We start from the raw sequence: 20,315 nt of genomic DNA, 5'->3' as shown, positions 1-20,315 counted from the left end.
AATACAGTTATGTTTAGGTGTGGTTGAGTGTTTATCCAATAGAATTCAACGTATGGGAATGCCTGCAAAATGGAGCATGTTTGACAATGACATTTCACATTCACATACTTCACCCAAATGAATTCATGTTGAAAGCATAATCTAGCTTTATTCACATTTAGAAACTGCCTCACTATGGTATAATAACTATATTATAGTCGTGTGCGGTATAGAGCCATGTGGGTTTCTTCATGAGCTCAGCTTTTAGAGTCTTGCAGGGGCTTGGCCGGCTCTGGAGGGCAGCATGCCTCTTAGCCAGGGATCCAGAGGCTAATTGGAGGGCCAGACTGACAGACAGGTAGACGGACCTATGATCTCACTGAAATGAGAAGCGCACCAATAATAATGGGCGGGTCCTAGCTTGTGGTTGAGGTTATTTAGAGAACCTGACCAGCGGGTCAAAGTCTGAAATGTCTTGGTTCCCCTGGCTGAAACATTGTCTGCAGCATATCAAACAGATTTAATGCCTTGCTGAGTCACGACTTCTGATTACCATGCCTGGTATAGATCTTATTGCTCATAAAACTACAAAGCAATAACTCTGTGACAGTGAACAGTAAACAGCGGAGGCGACCGGTCCGCTCTGGATCCCCGGGATCGTCGCTGTGGTTGACGTCCTGCGGCTGGTGCCGAACGCGCTGGGGAGACGGTACTGTCACGTATGCTCTCTCTCCGGCGCTCTAGGTCATCATGCTCTCGCGCCTTAGCAGAGGTGACCGGTACGCTCCTGTATTAACTCCCTGAACTTCCTTCCCGACTCTCGGAGTACATAGTTAAAAAACAAATCAAAATATATTTTATATTTGAGATTCTTCAAATAATCACCCTTTGCCTCGATGACAGCTTTGCACACTCTTGGCATTCTCTCAACCAGCTTCACCTGGAATGCTTTTCCAACAGTCTTGAAGGAGTTCTCACATATGCTTAGCACTGGTTGGCTGCTTTTCCTTCACTCTGCGGTCCAACTCATCCCAAACCATCTCAATTTGGTTGAGGTCGGGGGATTGAGGAGGCCAGGTCATCTGATGCAGCACTCCATCACTCTCCTACTTGGTAAAATAGCCCTTACACAGTCTGTAGGTGTGTTGGGTCATTGTCCAGTTGAAAAACAAATGATAGTCCCACTAAGCCCAAACCAGATGGGATGGCGTATTGCTGCAGAATGCTGTGGTAGCCATGCTGGTTAAGTGTGCCTTCAATTCTAAATAAATCTGACAGCGTCACCAGCAAAGCCCCATCACACCTTCTCCTCCATGCTTTACGTTGGGAAATACACATGCAGAGATCCTCCGTTCACCCACACCGCGTTTCACAAAGACATGGCAGTTGGAACTAAAACCTTCCAATTTGGACTCCAGACCAAAGGACAAATTCCCACCAGTCTAATGTCCATAGCTCATGTTTCTTGGCCCAAGCAAGTCTCTTCTTATTATTCGTGTCCTTTAGTAGTGGTTTGCTTTTCAGCAATTCGTGCATGAAGGCCTGACTCACACTGTCTCCTCTGAACAGTTGACGTTGTGATGTGTCTGTTACTTGAACTCTGTGAAGAATTTATTTGGGCTGCAATTTCTGAGGCTGGTAACTCTAATGAACTTATCCTCTGCAGCAGAGGTAACTCTGGGTCTTCCATTCCTGTGGCGGTCCTCATGAGAGCCAGTTTCATCATCGCACTTGATGGTTTTTGCGGCTGCACTTGAAGAAACTGTCAAGGTTCTAGAAAAGTTCAATATTGACTGACCTTCATGTCTTAAAGTAAGGATGGACTGTCGTTTCTCTTTGCTTATTTGAGCTGTTCTTGCCATAATATGGACTTGGTCTTTTACCAAATAGGGCTATCTTCTATATGTCCCCCTACCTTGTCACAACACAACTGATTGGCTCAAATGCATTAAGAAGGAAAGAAATTCCACAAATTAACTTTTAACAAGGCACACCTGTTAATTGAAATGCATTCCAGGTGACTACCTCATGAAGCTGGTTGAGAGAATGCCAAGAATGCGCAAAGCTGTCATCAAGGCAAAGGGTGGCTACTTTGAAGAATCTCAAATATAAAATATATTTGGATTTGTTTAACACTTTTTTGGTTACTACATGATTCCATATGTGTTATTTCATAGTTTTGATTCCTTCTCTATTATTCTACAATGTAGAACATAGTCAAAATAAAGAAAAACCCTTGAATGAGTAGGTGTACTAAAACCTTTGACCAGTAGTGTAACTGCCTTAGGTTTACGCAAGACAGTGTGATGCGCAGTGACGATAACTGTTGTGTTTGTATTACTGCGGGGCTGATGCAGACATTGCTGTCCTGTAACTGCGGTATAGCTGCCCTGCCTGTGCTGCTCGGCGCTCCTGCTAGTCACGATTCATCACACAGGGTACAAAATGTTCCAGGGTTCCGATTGAGATGAGTAGCCAATCATCAGGGCTTCGAGGTCATATACTGCAGAAATGTGTTTGAAGAAGTAAACACACTGTCTATCTATATTGCCTCTCTATTGCATACTTTATAGTAGCCTATAGACCAGTGTTTCCCAACTCCACTCCTTGAGTACCCCGAACAGCACACATTTTTATTGTAGCCCTGGACAAGTACACCTGATTCAACTTGTCAACTAATCACCAAGTCCTGTTAAGTTGAATCAGGTGAGTCTGTCCAGAGCTACAACAAAAATGTGTACTGTTGGGGGTACTTGAGGAGTGGAGTTAGGAACCATTGCTATAGAATCCCAGGCACAACCACACAAACCACACAATTTCTGTCTTAATGTAGACTGTTCATGATTATGGTGGCCTTGTAACAGATTAAGGCTGAAAATGTGTAGCTGTTATCTATCATGTGCATACAACTTGGCTTCTGAGTTCCACCAATCCATCCATCTGTAAGGTGTTAAAGACACTAATATGTCAGGTTGGCTCAAACTGATCACAACACTCACCTTATGTTGGTCAATGTTGGTAAATGTTGGTCCCTCTAAGGATTTACTGAACATGGTCATGTTAAGTTAGTTCACCTGGTGATTCCCTGTGACACAGATGCTAGATGGCAAAGACAGACTAAGACCGAACAGACATGCCACCTTTACTTCTGTCCTCTTAGGGAGCATTACCAGAGAAAAATATAATGTCTAAATGGCTTACTAACTTAGCGTCTTACTCTACGATCAACCCAAATCTGAGATTGTATTGCTCCATTGTTTATGTTTTGTCATTCATGTTTTTGTAAATAAACCAAAGCTTGTTATGTAGCTTGTTCTGTTTCAAACCAAGTATTGGGGCTGTTGTTGGGCTGGCACACATGCTCAGGATTCTGTCTTTAAGACATTTCCTTCCTTGTTTAGGGACCATTTAGCGTTGTTGTATCTAGTGTATCCCTCCATGTGCTTGCTATTTTGCACTGGGTAGTTGTGGAGACTTCTAGGCCTGAAGGAGGTGCCACTAATAAATAGTTCATTGAGACAGGAAAGGAGAGCAAAATAGATTAGGTTTCAATTAGAGCTCAATACAAGAATAGCGCCAACCGGTCTGTGCTATTTTATTATTCGCAGGGAAACATCGATCAGCCGTCAAAGGAATAGATACTAATCGTCTATACATCTCGAATCTTGGAGGGAAGCCAGGAAGCACTATATTTTTTTGGAAGTGGAAAGGTTTACAAAGTAATTGGCAGTTGAATCACATTGTTAGAGGGCACCTACAGTTGTATAAACTTACACTAGATGTTAATGTGAAATAAATGTATATTTTGGTCTCTTTTACGTTCTGATATCTGGGCTGTCTAACTTCTTATAGACTTTTCAGAGAAAGGATAACACAGTGTGTGCATCAGGGTTTCCATTAGTCGGCAATAGCTGGCTTTTGGCCGATTAAAAAAATGAAAAGGCGATAAATAAAACTGTTGCTGGCCTAAATGACCGGGAGGGAAAAAGCCAAAATAATGCTTTAACTTCCATTGCTATATCACACCGAGGATTGGGGATTACTGAGATGGAGATTGTTGGAAAGGTTTTTCAAATAGCTTACTGTGAGGAACTATAGTTTTAATGTTATCATTTGCAATTGATGTCAAAACAATATATATATACATTTCCCTACATTTCCGCACAGCAGGCCAGGACCTCGTATGTGTGCTCAGGTGGGCGTACTCCCTCAACATTATCAGGAAAGAGAAACCAGACACATGCTCATTGCTCACATGGAGCACTCCAAACAAAAGACAAATGAAAAAAAGTCAAATCTCATAAATGATGGTTATGAAATAAACCAAAACTTGTTTCTCACATGTCTACCAGATTGCAAACTCTGCAAACAATGTTTCCACTCCGAGAATTGTAAATGACTGTAATTAAAACATGTATTAAAGTAAATGTATGTAACCAAATGACAGGGATTAACGGTACATTTACTACTGGTGACATACAGTACCAGTCAAAAGTTGATACGCCGACTCATTCAAGGGTTTTTCTTTTTTTTWAACTATTTTCTACATTGTAGAATAATAGTGAAGACATCAAAACTATGAAATAACATACAGTTGAAATCGGAAGGTTACATACAGTGGGGCAAAAAAAGTATTTAGTCAGCCACCAATTGTGCAAGTTCTCCCACTTAAAAAGATGAGAGAGGCCTGTAATTTTCATCATAGGTACACTTCAACTATGACAGACAAAATGTGAAAAGAAATCCAGAAAATCACATTGTAGGATTTTTTATGAATTTATTTGCAAATTATGGTGGAAAATAAGTATTTGGTCACCTACAAACAAGCAAGATTTCTGGCTCTCACAGACCTGTAACTTCTTCTTTAAGAGGCTRCTCTGTCCTCCACTCGTTACCTGTATTAATGGCACCTGTTTGAACTTGTTATCAGTATAAAAGACACKTGTCCACAACCTCAAACAYTCACACTCCAAACTCCACTATGGCCAAGACCAAAGAGCTGTCAAAGGACACCAGAAACAAAATTGTAGACCTGCACCAGGCTGGGAAGACTGAATCTGCAATAGGTAAGCAGCTTGGTTTGAAGAAATCAACTGTGGGAGCAATTATTAGGAAATGGAAGACATACAAGACCACTGATAATCTCCCTCGATCTGGGGCTCCACGCAAGATCTCACCCCGTGGGGTCAAAATGATCACAAGAACGGTGAGCAAAAATCCCAGAACCACACGGGGGGACCTAGTGAATGACCTGCAGAGAGCTGGGACCAAAGTAACAAAGCCTACCATCAGTAACACACCASGCCGCCAGGGACTCAAATCCTGCAGTGCCAGACGTGTCCCCCTGCTTAAGCCAGTACATGTCCAGGCCCGTCTGAAGTTTGCTAGAGAGCATTTGGATGATCCAGAAGAAGATTGGGAGAATGTCATATGGTCAGATGAAACCAAAATAGAACTTTTTGGTAAAAACTCAACTCGTTGTGTTTGGAGGACAAAGAATGCTGAGTTGCATCCAAAGAACACCATACCTACTGTGAAGCATGGGGGTGGAAACATCATGCTTTGGGGCTGTTTTTCTGCAAAGGGACCAGGACGACTGATCCGTGTAAAGGACAGAATGAATGGGGCCATGTATCGTGAGATTTTGAGTGAAAACCTTCCATCAGCAAGGGCATTGAAGATGAAACGTGGCTGGGTCTTTCAGCATGACAATGATCCCAAACACACCGCCCGGGCAACGAAGGAGTGGCTTCGTAAGAAGCATTTCAAGGTCCTGGAGTGGCCTAGCCAGTCTCCAGATCTCAACCCCATAGAAACTCTTTGGAGGGAGTTGAAAGTCTGTGTTGCCCAGCAACAGCCCCAAAACATCACTGCTCTAGAGGAGATCTGCATGGAGGAATGGGCCAAAATACCAGAAGGTATATAACAAAGTATTGAGATAAACTTTTGTTATTGACCAAATACTTATTTTTCACCATAATTTGCAAATAAATTCATTAAAAATCCTACAGTGTGATTTTCTGGATTTTTTTTCGTATTTTGTCTGTGATAGTTGAAGTGTACCTATGATGAAAATTACAGGCCTCTCTCGTCTTTTTAAGTGGGAGAACTTGCACAATTGGTGGCTGACTAAATACTTTTTTGCCCCACTGTAGACCTTGGCCAAACACATTTAATGTAACTTTCGTCATTGGGAGAAAGAGAGGAGGACCAAGGTGCAGCGTGGTAAGTATTCATTATCTCTTTTAATGAAAACGAATACTCGAACAAAAAGAACAAAACCACGAGAACGAAACGAAACAGTCCTGAACGGTGAAAATACAAAACACAGAACAGAAAATAATCACCCACGAAACACAGGTGGAAAAAGGCTACCTAAGTATGATTCTCAATCAGAGACAACTAACGACACCTGCCTCTGATTGAGAACCATACCAGGTCAAACGCAAAACACAACATAGAAAAACGAACATAGACGACCCACCCAACTCACGCCCTGACCATACTAAAACAAAGAGGTCAGAACGTGACATTTAAATTCAGTTTTCACAATTCCTGACATTTAATCCTAGTAAAAATTCCCTGTTTTAGGTCAGTTAGGATCCCAACTTTATTTTAAGAATGTGAAATGTCAGAATAATAGTAGAGAGAATGATTTATTTCAGCTTTTATTTCTTTCATCACATTAACAGTGGGTCAGAAGTTTACATACACTCAATTAGTATTTGGTAGCATTGCCTTTACATTGTTTAACTTGGGTCAAATGTTTCAGGTAGCCTTCCACAAGCTTCCCACAATAAGTTGGGTGAATTTGGTCCATTCCTCCTGACAGAGCTGGTGCAACTGAGTCAGGTTTGTAGGCCTCCTTGCTCGCACACGCTTTTTCAGTTCTACCCACAAATGTTCTATAGGATTGAGGTCAGGGCTTTGTGATGGCCACTCCAATACCTTGATTTTGTTATCCTTAAGCCATTTTGCCACAACTTTGGAAGTATGCTTGGAGTCATTGGTGTTGGTGTTCTTCGGCTTGCAAGCCTCCCCCTTTTTCCTCCAAACATAACGATGGTCATTATAGCCAAACAGTTGTATATTTTTGTTTCATCAGACCAGAGGACATTTCTCCAAAAAAGTACGATCTTTGTCCCCATGTGCAGTTGCAAACCGTAGTCTGTCTTTTTTATGGTGGTTTTGGAGCAGTGGCTTCTTCCTTGCTGAGRGGCCTTTCAGGTTATGTCGATATAGGACTCGCTTTACTGTGGATATAGATACCTGGGTACCTGTTTCCTCCAGCATCTTCACAAGGTCCTTTGCTGTTGTTCTGGAATTGATTTGCACTTTTCGCACTAAAGTACGTTCATCTCTAGGAGACAGAACGCGTCTCCTTCCTGAGCGGTATGATGGATGCGTGGTCCCATGGTATTTATACTTGCGTACTATTGTTTGTACAGATGAATGTGGTACCTTTAGGTGTTTGGAAATTGCTCCCAAGGATGAACCAGACTTGTGGAGGTCTACAATTTTTTTTCTGAGGTCTTTTGGCTGATTTCTTTTGGTTTTCAGATGATGTCAAGCAAAGAGGCACTGAGTTTGAAGGTAGGCCTTGAAATAAATCCACAGGTACACCTCCAATTGACTCAAATTATATCAATTAGCCCATCAGAAGCTTCTAAAGCCATGACATAATGTTCTAGAATTTCCCAAGCTGTTTAAAGGCACAGTCAACTTAGTTTGTCAACTTCTGACCCACTGGAATTGTGATACAGTGAATTATAGGCGAAATAATCTGTCTGTAAACGATTGTTGGAAAAATTACTTGTATCATGCACAAAGTAGATGTCCTAACCGACTTGCCAAAACTATAGTTTGTTAACAAGAAATTTGTGGAGTGGTTTAAAAACAAGTTTTAATGACTCCAACCTAAGTGTATGTAAACTTCCGACTTCAACTGTATATGGAAACATGTAGTTACCAAAAAAGTATTAAATCAAAATATATTTTTGATTCTTCAAAGTAGCCATCCTTTGTCTTGATGACAGCTTTGCATACTCTTGGCATTCTCTCAACCAGCTTCATGAGGAATGCTTTTCCAGCAGTCTTGAAGGAGTTCCCACATATGCTGAGCACTGGTTGGCTGCTTWTCCTCATCCCAAACCATCTCAATTGGGTTGAGGTCGGGTGATTGTGGAGGCCAGGTCAACTGATGCAGCACTCCATCACTCTCCTTCTTGGTCAAATAGCCCTTACACAGCCCGGAGGTGTGTTGGGTCATTGTCCTGTTGAAAAACAAATGATAGTCCCACTAAGCGCAAACCATATGGGATGGCGTATTGCTGCAGAATGCTGTGGTAGCCATGCTAGTTAATTGTGCCTTGAATTCTAAATAAATCACAGACAGTGTCACCAGCAAAGCACCCCCACACCATCACACCTTCTCCTCCATGCTTCACAGTGGGAACTACACATGCAGAGTTCATCCGTTCACCTACTCTGCGTCTCACAAAGACACGGTGGTTGGAACCAAAAATCTCAAATTTGAACTCCTCTGACCAAAGGACAGATTTTCACAGGTCTAATGTCCATTGCTCTTATTTCTTGGTCCAAGCAAGTCTCTTCTTATTGATGTCCTTTAGTGGTGGTTTCTTTGCAGAAATTTGACCATGAAGGCCTGATTCACGCAGTCTCTATAACGATACAGGGTGAGACCCAGATGCCGACATGAGAGGCAGATGGTTTGTGTCTCTGATAGTTATTATAAAACAAGGGACTGGCAAAAGATCATAAACCAGGTCAGAGTCCAGGAGGTACAGAGTGGCAGGCAGGCTCGAGGTCAGGGCAGGCTGAATGGTCAGGCAGGCGGGCTCAGTGTCAGGGCAGGCAAAGGTCAGAACCGGGAGGACTAGAAAAACAGAGACTTGGAAACAGCAGGCGCACAGAAAAACCATGCTGGTTGACTTGACTAAACAAGACGAACTGGCAACAGACAAACAGAGAACACAGGTATAAATACACTGAGGGTAATAGGGAATATGGGTGACACCTGGAGGGGGGTGGAGACAATCACAAGGACAGGTGAAACTAATCAGGGCGTGACAGTCTCCTCTGAACAGTTGCTGTTGAGATGTGTCTGTTACTTTAACGCTGTGAACCCTTTATTTGGGCTGCAATCTGAGGTGCCGTTAACTCTAATGAACTTATCTTCTGCAGCAGAGGTAACTCTGGGTCTTCCTTTCCTGTGGCGGTCCTCCATGAGAGCCAGTTTCATCATAGCTCTTGATGGTATTTGCGACTGCACTTGAAGAAATTTTAAAAGTTCTTGACATTTTCTGGATTGACTGACCTTCATGTCTTAAAGTTATGATGGACTGTCATTTGGCTTTGTTTATTTGAGCTGTTCTTGCCATAATATGGACTTGGTATTTTACCAAGTAGGGCTATCTTATGTATACCACCCCTACCTTGTCACAACACAACTGTCTGGCTCAAACGCATTAAGAAGGAAATAAATTCCACAAATTAACTTTTAAGAAGACACACCTGTTAATTGAAATGCATTCCAGGTGACTACCTCATGAAGCTGGCTGAGAGAATGCCAAGAGTGTGCAAAGCTGTCATCAAGACAAAGGGTGGCTATTTAAAGAATCTCAAATATAAAATATATTTTGATGTGTTTAACACTTTTTTGGTTACTACATGATTTCATATGTGTTATTTCATTGTTTTGATGTCTTTACTGTTATTCTACAATGTAGAAAATAGTCTAATAAATAAAGTAAAACCCTTGAATGAGTAGGTGTGTCCAAACTTTTGACTGGTACTGTATGTAATGGGGAATTGATAAAACATGTTTATCAAAGGGCAGACAATTCACAATGAAACAATGAATGTGCAAGAATTGGCAAGAGACAGTTGAGCCATTCTGGAGAGAGACTCGTCTGTATCTTTGCCACACACACCTCCCTTCTTGTCTCAACATTTAAAATTATACTCAACTGTTTAGAATGGTGTTTTCCTGCGAATTGTATTTTGGCGAATATTTGAAAATTACGTTTTATTGGCTGCTTCATTACATGAGTTGCACGTTCTGTTAGAAACATTTCCATAATCTAAATGGGATTTCTATAATTCTGAACTCTGTTGATGGACGAACTAATGGGTTATGCACCCAATGCATATGGGTCCTGTAAATTCCGCAAATGGCAGGTAAATTAAAATCTTCCCGGTCACGTTGTCTGGCGACACATTTTCCAAACGGAATTCCAGGTGTGTGTGTGTGTGTGTCCATGTGTGTGCTTGTGTCAATGTGCTCACGCACTGTGTGTAGTGTTACAGTCTTCCAGATGGAATATGTCAGGGTAGAGGAACGCTTTATGCATAGCTACTATGTAGTACAATGCAGGGTCATACCTCCATGATGACAGTGATGCTGTGTGCCCTGTGGTGTCTGTGCTATGGTTTCTGGGACAGGCATGTGGAAAATGGCCTTTCTGTTCCCTGGGGCCAGGGAGCAGTATTCATGGGGACAGAATACTATTTTTACCTTATTATTAGAGCTGTCTCAGAGCCTCCAAAGGAAGCCTTTCATCAGTGCTGCTCATTGAGTGGTTATGGAAAACATGGTTTCTGAATACCATTGAGAGCCCAAGTATTGTATATCATATCACATCATGTCGTAAATGATGAATGTTGTACACTCTTAGAAAAAAGGGTTCCAAAAGGGTTCTTTGGCTGTCCCCATAGGAGAACCCTTTTTGGTTCCAGGTAGAACTATTTTGGATTTCATTACCTGGAACCAAAAAGGTTTTTTCAAATGGTTTTCTTATAGGGACAGCCGAAGAATAGTTTTAGGGTCTAGATAGCACCTTTTTTCTAAGAGTGTAGGATGTTCTACTGTATTGCATTTTATACATTTCTATGTATAACTTATATCTATGCATTCTCACTCTTTCCTCCTTTTCTCCTCTTTCTCTCTTTCTCTTCCAGTGCATGAGGAACCCAGCTCTGCTGCTGACACATTTAGAGTTTAGCCTGCTTTGCCACAACCAGGAAAATGTCGGGGTCCTACGATGAATCTGCTGCTGCTGCTGACGACGCTATGGACAGCTTTTGGGAGGTACTTCAGAAAAAAACATCCATACTGTTCTTCTGGGCTATGAAGGAAAACCTATCGACCTTTATAAGCCAAGTCACACACAACAATCCCTCTTTAGGAGACATTAAACATGGACATGACTGTCTCCATTTTCTTTTCTCTGTTTGAAACGGTTATTGACAACAGAAAACAAACATGATACAATAGGTCATTTCATTTCCGCGAAGATCCATAGGAATATGGTTGCTAATTCCAATGCGTTGATATTGTTGTTGTTGCACAGAACATATCCAATTAGTGCTAATGAATTCACTGAACACAGAGACCCTTTTGTGTCATCGTATGGAGGAGGATCACAGACACACAGACAGACAGAGCCTCTCAGTTAGAAGCAGCACTGAGGGAGCCATTCAGCCCACATGCACCTGCCCTGTATAGATCTCTATGTGGCCAAGAAAGCCCCGGCCACAGCATAGTGAATAGCATAATGACTCTCACAGGGCTAGATGTTTTGATATGAAAAGCACATATCTGACAAAAAACACACCAAATACAAATCTGTATATCATCTATATACTGTCAACTCTGCTCAAAGGGGCTTTGTTTTTAATCTTACATAGAGGACAATGTATGGTTACAGACACTGTTGATAACCTGAAGTGGAGAACTTAAGTTTGTGTGTGTCGGGTTGTTGTTGTTGCAATCAGATGCAATCACTGTACCCTGTACCCCACACCTGTCCCACCCAGCCCAGGGCCCATCCTGTCTGAATGGACAGAGTGGTCTGTGACTGTGGGCTGCATTCCTATCTCTGCCTCATCCTGTCAGTGTCCTATCCCTGATAATCTGTCTGCCTGCATTAGAGCAGAGTACAGGATTATAGCAGTCACAGTGCACAAGCACACACACAGACGTGTGCGCGCACACACAGGGACAAACACACATACATGCACGGGCCATTACACACACACACACACACACAGAGCGCACACACACTCACACAAAGCCGCTGCAATTGCATAACTACACATGCACAGGCACGAGCCCCCCCCCGTCATGCACCATGAGCTCACGCCCCCTGCAGGCACTGGGGGGAGGGGCCTCAGATCTCTGTACTGCGTATAATAAAGTCCTATTCCAGACTCCCTTTCACCTCATTTAAGACCTGATTTACTTCATAAAAGGCACATCTCAAAAGGTGGTCCAGGTATCCTCCTGACATGGCACAAGTGGGGGATGGGCCTTTCCTATTTTGTTCTCTATCGCTCCTCTATTTTTCCTCAAGCAAGGGGGGAGGCCGATGACATCACAAAGTCACCATCAGACCAACTCCTAGAATGGCCTACTCCTTGAAGTTTGCAGGTGTCTAAAAAACACTATTTTGCTAAAAACATATTTTTTGACTCTTTAGTGTGTATAATTTACTGTCATTATTCTTGGGATATCACTTTTCAGCAGGAATAGTTCCAAAATCACTGGATGATGTCTTTAAGGTGGCATCTCTTAAGGTGGCATCTCTTAAGGTGGCATCTCTTAAGGTAGTATGAGAATGATGAAAGAGAGTACAGATGATACTTTGTTACTCAAGGGTATTAATAGATAATATATAATTTTCATCACTACATCAGAGTTGTAGTATTTAACTTCATTTGACTACATTTCTAATTTGACTCTCTCAAGAAAGGAAATTAATTTACAGTTTATGTTGGCCCATCAGATTAGTTATTTCCATCTCAAAATATCTTCGTGGTCTTAGAGATTTGGCGTATTGCACTTGCAATATTTTTTTGTGTGCAAATGACTGCATCCTCATCCTCAATCATTGATACCAGTATGTCAATTCAAGGGAAGCCTTGTGTTTTCCTATTTTATGTAACTTGGACCTTTAATATAACCTCTCACTATTCTCAGGTGGGGAACTACAAGCGTGCCGTCAAGCGGATTGACGACGGCCACCGGCTCTGCAATGACCTCATGGGCTGCCTTCAGGAACGTGCCAAGATTGAGAAGGCCTATGGTGACCAGCTGACCGCCTGGTCCAAGAGATGGAGACAGCTGATCGAGAAAGGTCAGTATCGGGATTGGAGAGGTTCAATCAATGAACCAAATCTTACTGTGTGGATTAGAAGCTACTCATATGGTGGCTTTTGTTGCAGTCTGTTTTGAGGTCTTCATCCCATGTTAAATTCATTTCCTTCATCTCACTGCTCAGCTGTATTGTGAGTGTTTTCTGTAAGATGACAACAATCATATTTTCTGAAACCTATATGTTTTGATTGAATGTAAGTAGCCTTGCATGAGCCGGAACACCTCATAGGAGCAGGAGCCTATCTCCTGATTCTGTAGAGTGAGTCAGCTTGATGTACAAGTACACCCCCTGGACAGGATGTTAGTCTATCGCAGGGCCTTATCCCCAATRTATCTCCTTAATGCTTAGTGCCACGCACAGGTGCATTGGGTCTCATTTTTACAGTCTTTGGTATGACTTGGTCAGAGATCAAATTCCCAACCTTCCAATCTCAGGGCTAACACTGAGTTGGTCACGTTCATATTTTCCATCATATTTTTCTGCCATCTATATGTTGTGATTGAATGTCCCCCTGTGATATTCTCTAACCCCAGGACCACAGTATGGCACCGTGGAGAGGGCGTGGCTGGGTGTGATGACCGAGGCTGAGAAGGTGAGTGAGCTGCACCAGGAGGTGAAGAACGGCCTGCTCAACGAAGACCTGGAGAAGGTCAAGAACTGGCAGAAGGAGGCSTACCACAAGCAGATGATCGGAGGCTTCAAGGAGGCCAAAGAGGCCGACGAGGGCTTCAAGAAGGCCCAGAAACCATGGGCCAAGAAGCTCAAAGAGGTAAATTGACTGGAAGGGTTAGGGAAGGGGATCTGTTGTATCTTCCATGTGTACTTGCATTTCTAACAGGAAAACCACTTTATTCTTAAATCCAATATAGGGTACATATTGTATATGTATATTTGATATGTGAGTAGGCATTTGATGCACTTGGCTGTCTTCATGACTGATCTCTGAGACCACACCTGGTTAGATTAGTTCATTTGGCTGTGCATCAGTCTGCACTCTTAGAAGAAAGGTTTCCAAAAGGGTTCTTCGGCTGTCCCCATAGGAGCACCCTTTTTGGTTCCAGGTAGAACCCTCTGTTGAAAGGGAACCAAAAGGGTTCTACCTGAAATGAAAAAGGGAATACAAAGGGTTCTTCTATGGGGACAGCCGAAGAACCCTTTAAGGTTCTAGTTAGCTCCTTTTTCCCGAAGAGTGTGTCTGGCTGCAAAGGTACTGCATGTGTGTAGGATAGGTGATGCACACTACACAGTTGTCCTTGGACTAGGACCCACTTGAATCAGCCCTAATAGGGTTTACAGAGGCCATCTTCAAAACAATGGCTGTTTTACCTACATCTGAGTCAACATACAAATTGCTCTGCCAAACAGCTTGGTACTGTAGCTATTGGCATATGTGTTAGTTCTGTTTTGTGTACCATAATGACTCTTGCTGCATCACTCATCCAAGCTTAGCATCAGAGAACAACATTGCCTTTGCGAAAGTAACTCAATTAAGTCACTGTCATGCTTAGATGTATTAGTATTTATACAGTTTATCTATAGGGATACTAAGATTCTGTATGTGTTTCCACAGATGGAGACTGCTAAGAAAACATACCACATGGCGTGTAAGGAGGAGAAACTGGCCGCCACCCGCGAGGCAGATGGGAAGACACAGGCCTCCGTCACAACTGACCAGCAGAAGAAACTCCACGAGAAAACAGACAAGTGCAAACACGATGTTCAGAAGGTGAGACAGAGAGGCTCAGGGTCTGACAAATGGAAGATAGAGCAACAAAATGACATGACAACCTTTTCTGTACAAATGTATGAGAAGGTAAGACTTCGAGCTGAATTTACACGATGCCATTTGACGTTCTCCATATCAAACAGGAAAAAAACCATGTTATCTCGTGTCATTCCATCTGTTTTAAAATATATATGGTGCTATTAACACCATAGTGTGTGTGTTATTGCAGTATACTAAGTACATTAGTCTGTTTCTGTTAGCGGCTTAAGTGAAATAAGCTGTGAAAAACAGAATCAATGCAGTGTGGACGACTCAGTGTGGCAGATTACTCTAGTGATCAGACAGGACATTTATTTTATTTAACTAGGCAAGTCAGTTAAGAACATATTCTTATTTACAATGACGGCCTAGGAACAGTGGGTTAACTGCCTTGTTCATGGGCAGAACGACAGATTTTTACCTTGTCAGCTCGGGGATTCGATCCAGGACCTTTCGATTACTGGCCCCATGCTCTAACCATTAGTCTACCTGCCACCACAATCATCCAATCATCTATTCACGGAGCTCTGGTAGCAAAAATAGCAGAAAGTTTGCACTGCCTATTGTTGATTATATTGATACATTACATCTATCTGCAGTAACATAGCTCTTCTTACCTCTTGTGGATGAAATACACTGTGTCCAACTCCTCGTGTTGTCCTTATCATCCCCCCGGCTAAGGAGAAGTATGAGAAGTCTCTGTCAGAGCTGATATTGTCCTTATCATCCCCCCGGCTAAGGCGACTAGAGAAGTCTCTGTCAGAGCTGAATATTGTCCTTATCATCCCCCCGGCTAAGGAGACGTATGAGAAGTCTCTGTCAGAGCTGATATTGTCCTTATCATCCCCCCGGCTAAGGAGACGTATGAGAAGTCTCTGTCAGAGCTGATATTGTCCTTGTCTTCCTCCAGGCTAAGGAGAAGTATGAGAAGTCTCTGTCAGAGCTGATATTGTCCTTATCATCCCCCCGGCTAAGAGAAGTATGAGAAGTCTCTGTCAGAGCTGATATTGTCCTTATCATGCCCCCGGCTAAGGAGAAGTATGAGAAGTCTCTGTCAAGGCTGATATTGTCCTTATTCATCCCCGGCTAAGGAGAAGTATGAGAAGTCTCTGTCAGAGCTGATATTGTCCTTATCTCCCCGGCTAAGGAGAGTATGAGAAGTCTCTGTCAGAGCTGATATTGTCCTTGTCTTCCTCAGGCTAAGGAGAAGTATGAGAAGTCTCTGTCAGAGCTGATATTGTCCTTGTCTTCCTCCAGGCTAAGGAGAAGTAATGAGAAGTCTCTGTCAGAGCTGATATTGTCCTTGTCTTCCTCCAGGCTAAGGAGAAGTATGAGAAGTCTCTGTCAGAGCTGAGTGCTGTCACTCCCCCGTACCAGGAGAGCATGGAGCAGGTGTTTGACCAGTGCCAGCAGCACGAGGTCAAAAGGCTCACCTTCCTCAAGGAGATCCTGCTGGACATCAAACGCCACCTCAATCTCACTGAGAACCAAAGGTCAGTGACTGGTGTTATCCTCTATCGTCCCATACATACTGTAGCCCATCCTGCTGTATTAAATCACCCCCATCAACKTTTCCTCCCACATGGCCTTTGAATTGAAAGGTTATAGAGGAAAAACATGTTTGTCTTCATTTTCAGTTGGTACAGTACGTATACGTATGTACATATTATCGACTTGGAGTCATCTACACAACAGCAAATCTGCCTTGAAAAGATGTTCTACATTAGTGTATCTAATATAGTCAGAATACCTTCATTACAGTATTGATCTCTTCTTTAAGCGCTCGTCGGCATTCCTTTTTGTTATTAGTCGAGTCTATGGATTAGTTGAAATATTACATTCAGAGGGAATTTACTCCAATGTGCTTATGATGTTGCTTTCATTACAGTTCCTTTCAAATAGATTAATTTCAACACATTTCAGTCTTTCAGAGACAACACCAATTATACAGAGGATGCAGTTAATGACATTTCAGCCAAATTGCATCATGTCAGAGTGAACTCTTGTCATATTCTTGACTGTGGATCAAATTGCATGTGATACAAAGCCAGGTTCCATGGTGATTGGAATAAGGAGTTAATTCAAGCTGTTTCCTGGATGCATAGTCTTGGTTTATGATCTGAATGGAGGATGAGTATAGGCTTTTATGGTGTGGTGTGGAGTACTAACATGGGCCTTTCGGACCACAGTATTGGTGATAACCCATAAATCAACCATAGACAGGGTAATGGTAAGCTAATAGCTAAAAACCCAGTCCTCAGCTCCCTCTAATACAGTTATGCAAATACAGACAGTGTCCCAGTGACAGCGGTGAAAAGAGAAAAGTCACTTGTAACATTTATGTGCTGTGGATGCATTTGAATCGTCCATTTTATTGTCCATTAAAGCATCTTACTCCTCAATTCTTGGCAGTATCACCATGAAATGTCGTCATTTGTAGGGCTTGACTGTCAGTTATTCTGTGTTTTTGTCTCCACCTTCTGGTGAAATAATACCCATCTGTCGCGACTACACCTCACTACGTCAATTTGAATGCAAATGTACTGTCTATGTTCTGTGTAGCTTCACCTCATGCTATGAATTGACCGAATGGCTTTGTCTTTCAATTATTCCACCCTGTTCTGAGTAGTGGAGCTTCATAAACAGCTAGAAACTCTACAGGAAACAGCACCATTAGTGCTGGACAGTTGGCGCTGGCAGCCCTAATGTGTTATTGTCTCATAAACACTGGGTGGTTCAAGCCCTGAATGCTGATTGGCTGACAGCCATGGTATATCAGACCATATACCATGGGTATGACAAAACAGTCAGGGCTGTATCCAGGCACTCCACGTTGCGTTGTGCGTAAGAGCAGCCCTTAGCCGTGGTGTATTGGTCATATACCACACCCCCTCGGGCCTTATTGCTTAGTTAAACAGGCTCCGTCTCTCTCTGCGTGTCACAATGTGCTCTCTGTCCTCCTCTCCCCAGCTATGGCACAGTATACAGAGAACTGGAGCGCACCATCCTGGGTGCCAACACACAGGAGGACCTGCAGTGGTTTAGCAACCACCATGGCCCTGGCATGCATATGAACTGGCCAATGTTCGAGGTACTGCGGCCTATATACTCTGTATTTCATCCATATACTTGCTTTTCAGGATTATTTACAACATGTAACAAAGGTTCAGGTATTTTTTTATTAATTCCCCCCCAGATGCAAATATTACTTTTTGATACGACTTCTTAATAGAGTTTCTTGCATTTGTAAGATTGTTGATTTAGCCTACTTTCTGATTTAAAAGGAAAAGTTAAGGACATTGGCCAGATCTGAGGCTCTGCTTCAGTATAGACTTTCAGAAGTATTAATCCTCTGCTCTGACCCCCAGGAGTACAACCCAGATGCTACTGCTGCTGTTGTTAAGAGGGAGAAGGTGCAGAAGCCGGCTGGGGCCCCACCGACCCCCAGCACTGACCATGTGGCACCACCTGGAGACCGTGGCAGGTGAGAGGACCACTCCACTGGTCAAACTACTACTGACACACACACACACACAATGACATGCCAGGGTTCATATCGATATCTCCTATGATGCCATATCATTTGTTTTTCTGTCTTCCTTCAATTGATCAGCATCAGCGCTGATCATGTGGCACCACCTGGTGACCGTGGCAGGTGAGAGGACCAAAACACTGATCAAACACCACTGCCACACACCTGCTACTGCCACACACCTGCTACTGCCACACACACCAGCCAATGCCACACACACCAGCTACTGCCACACACACCAGCTACTGCCACACACACCAGCTACTGCCACACACACCTGCTACTGCCACACACCTGCTACTGCCACACACCTGCTACTGCCACACACACCTGCTACTGCCACACACCAGCTAATGCCACATACCAGCTACTTCTGCCACACACCAGCTACTGCCACACACACCAGCTACTGCCACACACACCTGCTACTGCCACACACCTGCTACTGCCACATACACCATCTACCACCACACGCCAGCTACCGTCACACACCAGCTACTGTCACACACCAGCTACTGCTACACAAACCATCTTCCGCCACACACCAGCTACCGCCACACAAACCATCTACCGCTACACACCAGCTACTGCCACACACCAGCTACTGCCACGCCAGGACCTACCCTAGTCCAACTATTTAAATTGTATCATACACCCTGGGATCTAACATGATGCCATTACTTTTTTTGCAGTCTCCATATAATTGACTGGATTGATGTTGATTATTTATGTATTTCATTCACTCTGTTAATAACAGTTGCTCTAGTCTACGGTACAGTAATGTTTATATTTTTGATTCAATTCTCCCGATCAAACCCCTGTATCTTCCCTAACTCTTCCATTGCAGTGTGAGCAGCTATGAAAAGAACCAGGCCTACTCCACTGAGTGGTCCGATGACGATGCYCCTGCAGCCTACTCAGGCGGTGAGACCAACGGGGGTGGAAATGGAAACTCCTTCGAGGAAGACTCTGGCAGTGCAGGAAAAGGAGGTGCTGGGACCGGGACCGCGTCCGGGGTCCGAGTGCGTGCTCTGTATGATTATGACGGACAGGAACAAGACGAACTCACCTTCAAAGCTGGTAAGCAACGACAACACTTCACCATCTTTGATGTCTCTTAATTTGGCTACAATGCATTTGCAGCTAAAGCCTATTCTTGAGTCCAACAGTGTAAGCCAAACTCTGTAACTGACACTATCAGTATCACATGGTGTATCATGGACAGGCTGGCTTGATAGGGGGGTGGAGATGAGATCTGAGGAAATGTCCCGCTATCTCTGTTCATCCCATTTCGAAGCCCCTCTATTCCTGGAGGAAGATAGTAGTGGTTAGTCAATAATGGCCATATTCCACTTCCTTCAATTACAGGCACCTGCTAGTTATTAGCAATTGTCTTCTGAATGTCCCTATGTTAGATGGTGTTAGTAGGGCCTTCATAACCACATGGTGCACATCCTGCCTGATCTTTGCTAATAGTGACATGATAAAGGAAACGATGAAGGTGACCAGATGTACTATTGACCATGGAAAAGAGCATAGAATGCATGTTGATTAAAACCTTTACTTAATACCCATCCCGGATCCGGGATCCTCCTCATCAAAAAAGCTGACTAGCATAGCCTAGCCTAACGGGACAGGGATATCATATAATATAATTTTCATGAAATCACAAGTCCAATACAGCAAATGAAAGATAYACATCTTGTGAATCCAGCCATCATTTCCYATTTTTWWAATGTTTTACAGCYAAAACACAATATGTATTTCTATTAGCTAACCACAATAGCCAAACACACAACCGCATATTTTCACCATGTTTCCACCGCATAGGTAGCTTTCACAAAACCGACAAAATAGAGAT

General features: G+C 43.0%; 1 protein-coding gene across 4 annotated transcripts in view; it reads left to right on the top strand.

The window, feature by feature from the left end:
* The window catches only part of LOC111966583 (protein kinase C and casein kinase substrate in neurons protein 1), a 53,043-nt gene that overhangs the window by 23,101 nt on the left and 9,627 nt on the right, over window positions 1–20,315 (top strand). For 3 of the 4 annotated variants that reach the window (XM_023991351.2, XM_023991352.2, XM_023991353.2), the window contains 9 exons: window positions 10,960–11,089; window positions 12,980–13,136; window positions 13,691–13,926; window positions 14,728–14,883; window positions 16,240–16,415; window positions 17,893–18,013; window positions 18,291–18,406; window positions 18,536–18,577; window positions 19,302–19,534. In XM_023991351.2, the coding sequence (XP_023847119.1) occupies window positions 11,027–11,089; window positions 12,980–13,136; window positions 13,691–13,926; window positions 14,728–14,883; window positions 16,240–16,415; window positions 17,893–18,013; window positions 18,291–18,406; window positions 18,536–18,577; window positions 19,302–19,534 (1,300 nt within the window). In that variant the 5' untranslated portion in view covers window positions 10,960–11,026. The remainder of the gene's footprint in view (window positions 1–10,959; window positions 11,090–12,979; window positions 13,137–13,690; window positions 13,927–14,727; window positions 14,884–16,239; window positions 16,416–17,892; window positions 18,014–18,290; window positions 18,407–18,535; window positions 18,578–19,301; window positions 19,535–20,315) is intronic. The other variant, XM_023991354.2, reaches the window with a different exon arrangement.

This window comes from Salvelinus sp. IW2-2015, linkage group LG7 (genome assembly GCF_002910315.2).
Source record: "Salvelinus sp. IW2-2015 linkage group LG7, ASM291031v2, whole genome shotgun sequence".
Lineage (NCBI taxonomy): Eukaryota > Metazoa > Chordata > Actinopteri > Salmoniformes > Salmonidae > Salvelinus > Salvelinus sp. IW2-2015.
Note: the sequence above shows the minus strand (reverse complement) of the source record. Positions and strands in the feature narration are given on the sequence as shown.